At 39.0% G+C, this 6,440-nt stretch overlaps 1 protein-coding gene across 1 annotated transcript in view; it reads left to right on the top strand.

Moving 5' to 3' along the window:
• The window catches only part of LOC117949440 (calcium/calmodulin-dependent protein kinase type 1D-like), an 18,284-nt gene extending 12,973 nt beyond the window's left edge, over positions 1 to 5,311 (top strand). Inside the window, exons 6-11 of the mRNA XM_034879739.1 lie at positions 154 to 229; positions 1,523 to 1,635; positions 2,075 to 2,153; positions 2,876 to 2,963; positions 3,082 to 3,244; positions 4,369 to 5,311. Coding sequence (XP_034735630.1) covers positions 154 to 229; positions 1,523 to 1,635; positions 2,075 to 2,153; positions 2,876 to 2,963; positions 3,082 to 3,244; positions 4,369 to 4,520 — 671 coding nt within the window. The 3' untranslated portion in view covers positions 4,521 to 5,311. The remainder of the gene's footprint in view (positions 1 to 153; positions 230 to 1,522; positions 1,636 to 2,074; positions 2,154 to 2,875; positions 2,964 to 3,081; positions 3,245 to 4,368) is intronic.
• The last annotated feature ends 1,129 nt before the right edge of the window (positions 5,312 to 6,440 follow it).

The raw sequence follows: 6,440 nt of genomic DNA, 5'->3' as shown, positions 1-6,440 counted from the left end.
AGTAAAGTAGAAATATCAGAAAAATCTACTTGAGTACAGTAACGAAGTATTTGTACTTCGTTACTTCCCATCTCTGGTCACGGTTGAAAACTGTTTTCATTGTTTCACTTGTTTTTTCTGACCATGTTTTAAAAAGTAATTTCCTGGTTCCAGCTCCTGAGGTTTTAGCTCAGAAGCCCTACAGTAAAGCTGTGGACTGCTGGTCTATTGGGGTCATCGCTTATATTCTGTAAGTGCTCACTTTTAAATATGATTATGGTTTTTAACTGAAGCTTATTTTGTGCGTGTTCGATAGCTTGGTTCTCATGTTGCTGTTTTTTATGTTTTTTTTTATTTTGTTTACTTTTATCTGAACAGGAAGCCCACAAACCACCAGCAAAACCTCATTGAGATTACAAACTTCTTTATCATGAGTGTGATCAAGAAAGGGACCAAAGTTAGTTACAGACAAACTTCATAAAACTGAAAACAATACTGGAATTGAAAAATAAACGAGTCTACAGCCATGCACTGTGAGGCTGTACTTAGGCAAAAGCCTAACGTTAGCATGCTCACAATGACAATGCTAAAATTAGCAGGTAGACTACGCTATTTCTGAAATTCATAGTACTACTACTACTACTACAACATACTGATTCTAAGCTGTTACGTAGTAACATTTTGATGTCTACTTGTGAAGTTCAGTTGTCAGTTTGATCAACAACTGACATCACATTGTATAATTTCCTGTATCAAATAAGTATGTCTGATAATTTTTAATATTAACTGTAAACGGTATACTACGAGGATTTATATGTAGTCGCCTGTATACTGTATAGAATTAGTATGTAGTAAGCAATTGGAACACATTTATTTGATTGGGTTAGCATGCTAACATTGGCTAATTAGCACTTAACATAAAGTACTGCTGAGGTTGAAGAGAATGCCTACATAAAAGCAGTCTCAAACCATCAAACCTGAAATAAATCCAGATTCTAATATACACCATTTGATTGTAGTCTGTGTGATTCCCACAGTTACTCCTATTTTACAGAGTCTGTAAAGCTTTAAGTGGGAAGTGTTGGGCTACATGACGCTGCTAGCTAAATTAATTAAGTGGTGTTACTCGTTGGCAAAGAGAAAATCACTGGAGTTGTTATCCATTTGTTAGGTATGAAGAATTCTAAGGTAATTAAGTGCAAGGGTTTCTGAAACCCTCACAATTAATGCGTCTGACTGGTGTTTTTTATGGAATAAGTTAGACTGTCCCAAAGTACAATTTATGTTGTAGATTTTCGCTTAGCATGTCATATTTGTCCAATATCATATGTAAATGCGTTGTTTTTGTCTTAGTATTCATGTAGTCTCTATAATCCCTCTGAACTGTCCCCCTTTGCATGCTATATGAAAAATCTAACTGCAAGTGAATGAGATTAAACCACAGCAAATCCTCTTTAGATTTGGGTTAAAATGTCTAACATCAGCTAGATGACGGCACTCACACAGGCTGTTGTTGTGTAATCATTCATCTTCATCTTCCCAGGCTGTGTGGTTACCCTCCTTTCTATGATGAGAATGATTCAAAGCTCTTTGAGCAGATTCTCAAGGCAGACTATGAGTTTGACGCACCATATTGGGATGACATATCAGACTCCGGTGAGCTATAATGTGTATGTGTTTTGTTTGTCTGTGTGTGTGCATGCACTGGGTTTTAGAATATAAGAGGCAAGATGACATGACATAGTCTCCTAGTCAACATGTTAAAATCAAAAATGCATACAGTTCAACAAATTACATTACATTAGTGTTTTCTTGAGTTTAAAAATTATGTTAAGAAGTATTTTTGTAATCAGCTACATCTTATAAACTCTACACAACTACTGAAATACTTTCTGGTTTGTCTTTAAAAACAAAAGTTATAAACTGGGCTTTAGTATGGGTGCTGTCTCAGAACATCATCTCTATTTCCTACTAAATTACATGGTTCTTTGCAGGACCTGTTTTAGGAAAATTGTTGCAGGACCCTTTGCTCTTCCAGAGTGTATAACATATTATCAGCTGGACATGTTTTTGACCTTTTCATTTCCCTCCACAGCCAAAGACTTCATCAGCTGCCTAATGGAGAAGGACCCAGAAAAGAGATTCATATGTGACCAGGCTCTTCAGCATCCTTGGTGAGAAATTAACCGCCGCCACACTGATCCCCAACCAGACAATCACAGAGAACCACACACTTCTTGGTGCGATTAAACAACAGTATGACGCAGATTGCCAGGCTTACGCATTTGTCATGGAGAGCATGTCCTCCCACTGTCATCTGTTGCCGTGGCTCCGAGCCACGAACCCACCTCTGCTCGGCACCGCCAGCCCTAAGAGAGAAATCTGCTGAATAAATGGTAGGCAATTAGTGGCTGGCGTCCTGAAGGATCCTTGAAGAATGTGGAAGCTTTAATGAACAATTAGGATGTCTTCCCAGGCCTGAGCCTGGCCTTACAAGAGCGAGTTGCTGTCTCTGGCTGAGGTTGCCAATATCAATAGGTCTGTTAGCTATTAAAGGGCCTTTTGCGTCCTGGGCAGGTGGTCCCTCTGATACAAATATGTGGTTTGTGACACCATCAACAGGTCATAACAGAGAGAAATGACTTTCATTGACAAAGTTTCATACAGAGATATTAAGATGAATGTGACAGAAAGTGATGCAGTGTGTGAGCTCCTGCAAAAACATTAGGCCATCGATCAGAATCATAATAAATGATGCAGGGAAATACGAAAACAGCAGGAGGATGATTCCCAGTGGTTTTACAGATAGAAATATAGCAACATCTCGGGTAATGTGGTGTTTGTATGTGTAAATTGTTATTTACATGCTCTCAAAGGACTTTACTTTAATTTTTAGGATAGCTGGAGACACTGCTCTCTGCAAGAACATACATGAGTCAGTCAGTCGACAGATGCGGAAAAACTTTGCCAAAAGCAAATGGAGGGTGAGCACACAAGACTTATTAGATATTCCTAAAAACACAATATTCTGTATCTTTTTGAATTGTAAAAACATACAGTGGTTCGTCTGTACATTTGTCTGTTTACATCCTCCTTTTACAGCAAGCTTTTAATGCAACAGCTGTGATCCGCCACATGAGGCGACTGCAGCTGGGCACCAGCTTTGGCAGCAGCATTCACAACGCCAACTCCGTTTCCAACCCTCAGAGTCGTGCTCCAGCCAAGAGCCAGTCTGTGGACTGTGCCCCGCTCTCCCTGGAGGACTGTGAGTGTCCTTTCAGATGTCTTTGTAGACATAAATGAGATTATACATAAGAAGAGAAGATTTTTGTTTACTTACTTTATCAATCAGTTTAGTTATTTATCAAACAATTGTGATTGACAGCAGCATCTGTTCGGCCCACTTACTTTTTTGTAGCCTTTCAACTACAATCTCATGGTTTTTGCTCAGTTGTAATGGAAATGGCTGTGTTACTTTTATTACTTCTCCAAAGTCACAAATGAATGAAAGAAAACTTAAAAAGGAGTCTGATGATATTCTGTATTTTTCTTTTTGTCAATAAATCATATTGATCCTACAGTATTGTCTGCATAGCCAAAACCACTGTGTCATAGACACTGTTTTCATTAAAAAAAACATCTATGAGTCACACCGTTGCACTTGGTGACTTCATTACGATGGACTTCACTGTAGTTCATTGTGAGTCAATTCACTGCTGCTGTAAACACTCACCAAAGCACCAAATGTGTTTTAATCCATTGCTTAACAATTGCAATTACTCCAGTTTGAGTAACATTTGTATATAACCACAGTGCTGGGTTGTTTCACAAAACTATGAATTACTATTTTCAGTAAAGTATTAACAGATGGCATTGGGATATACCTAATAAGAACAAGTTTGAACAACATGCTGTCTGAGCTAGTAGAAATCAAAAGGGTTTAAATATTTTTTTTCAAACAGCTGCACTTAAAGGCAGAATTAAAAACCAGCCATCATGGACTGGGAGAAGACATTATATTGTTAAAATATTGGGGAAATCAAAGTTTTCAGACAATCGTTTTAAAAAAAAAAAGTCAGGAAGTTACCGAAATGATTGAACACGGAGCCCCCTGATCTAACTTCAGAACGGTGTTGAGGAGAGCATTTCCGAAGCTATTTGTTTATCCAACAAGCACTTCCAAAGAAGTATACTGGTTCCATGACAAACACACACACACACACACACACACACACACACACACACACACACACTGGTTTTGGTCTTTTCATGGGATTTGTTGACAATAATCAAAACACAGCACATTCCCAGACTTATCCTTTAACTTGTATTTTTGGAATTTGGAATTCAGACATGCAACTCTTGCTGAAGCTATATTTTCTCCCACAGGTCCTCCAATCGAACCTTTGCCCTCTGCTGTTAAAGTGTACAATCAGGACTCTGATGCCTCTTCTCCTGTACGAGAGGAACCATCTGTGGTGGCCGAGCCACCGCGGCCACGACCCTCCACTGTTACAGTCATCCACACTGGGACTAAATGACGCCAGGTGCCGCGGGAGGTGAGCTGGGAGACCACAGAGCTTTGAGACGGGATACAACCATCCCAGGCCTCAACGTCGTCGCCCAGTTTGCTCATCCTGCAACCTCCCATCTGTTTCTGCCAACCACGGGAGGAAATTGAGCAGCGTTGGCTCAGCTCCATTTACCATGGCTCAGCACGGCACCCCCGTTGCTTCCCTTCCCACTGTCATACAGACCTGCAAGTACAGAGGGGAAGATGCTCACCAGAAGTTAATGTGGAAGCCATGTTCAGCCTAAATCATGGTTGTCTGGTAGATAAACAAGCAGCTGGGAAGTGCCACACTAAAGGGAACTCTTATTGAAGCTGCTATCAGTTTTGACAGTGCGCGTCTTGAGAAAAGGACGCTTCACTGTATGCCTTTTGTAAATATCTTGCCTGGAAATGATGAGTGAAGTAATGTTATGCAAGTGAAATATAAGCTTCAAGCTTTGGTAAATAATTGTGACATCTTCTGCACACCGAACTTCTTCTTGTTGTTTTGACAGCTCTTCTTAATTTGCTGTGGTATTTGCTCCAATGGCTCCCAACAGTGTGACATATATGTGTTATGGCTCTCTCTTTGCTTTTTAAAGTGTGTGGACAGGAAATACGAGCAGGGCCGTGTGCTTCAATCACGTCTGGGATTGCTGAGAGAGCTGGTGCATTGCACTTATGTATTGGATTATTTATTTTCTTACAATATATCCTTTTGGAAGAAATGTGTAAATGTGTTATAAGACTGGACTGGAAAGCTATTGAATTGGATGATAAATATACATGGTCTAGTAAATGTGTTATAAGACTGGACTGGAAAGCTATTGAATTGGATGAAAAAGATACATGGTCTAGTAGTTGTTACTTTGTAATTGCTACTTTATTTGAATTAATTTTTTGACGTGACTGTGAAGTCCTTCTTGGCCACATGAGGGCAACCACATGTTGTTACTGTGTGACCAGTTCTCAGGGATGTGCTCCAACATGAAGCCAACCAAACCCCTCTCACTGCTAATGAGGATGTTGATGGTGATAATTGAAAAGGTAAACCTCCTGCATATTATTCTAACGTGCCACTGTGAGAGTTTAATGGTTCATTTCTTTAAATCCATCATTATTGAAAGTATGAGTGTAATGTAACTTGTACTGAATGGTTTGTTTTTCCTTTAAAAACCTTGAATTATATTTGGATTTAAAGAAAGTGTTTATCAGTGAAGTGCACAGTCGTGTCTGCAGTAAAAATGTAAATTGACAAATTAATGCATAATGTATCTAGATAACTAGCTCCCATTGCAGAATCGTCAAATCAGTAGTTCACAGTTCAATAGTCGTACTATCGTGCTCTGCTTCCTCTCATGAAGTGGCTGGTCTGAGGCCAGCTCACTTACTCTGTGTTTAATCACTGTGCTTTCATACATGCTTGTTGAATTTAGCAGAAAGACTCTCTCCTTCTCTCCTCCGCTCACTCTCTAAAGCAGAGATCTTCAACAGGGGGGTCGAGGACCTGTAGGTGGTCCCCAGAGTTGCAGGGGGGGCAACATATTATTGTTTGATAGTTTAAAAAATATAAAAATTAAAATAAGTCTAAAAATGTACATGAACATAAATCCAACATATTTGTAGGGAAAAATATATATATTTTTTCATTTACACAGCATTTACACATTGATGCTAAGCTTACTGGTCTATAGGTATGGTGGCCATCCACAGATACAGTTAACCCTAAGGATTCACTGTGCCACATTTTAACATTAAAACATGGTGTAGAAATATATGAATATGTCAACAATTATAATTCTAGTAGCTTAGTTTTGTATGCCCCATATGTGTAAAGGCTTCAGGCAGACCTACTAGCCCCAGTTTAATATGCAACTCAATTTAATTTTTATTTATTTATAAATATATA

This window comes from Etheostoma cragini, chromosome 8 (genome assembly GCF_013103735.1).
Source record: "Etheostoma cragini isolate CJK2018 chromosome 8, CSU_Ecrag_1.0, whole genome shotgun sequence".
Classification (NCBI taxonomy): domain Eukaryota; kingdom Metazoa; phylum Chordata; class Actinopteri; order Perciformes; family Percidae; genus Etheostoma; species Etheostoma cragini.
Note: the sequence above shows the minus strand (reverse complement) of the source record. Positions and strands in the feature narration are given on the sequence as shown.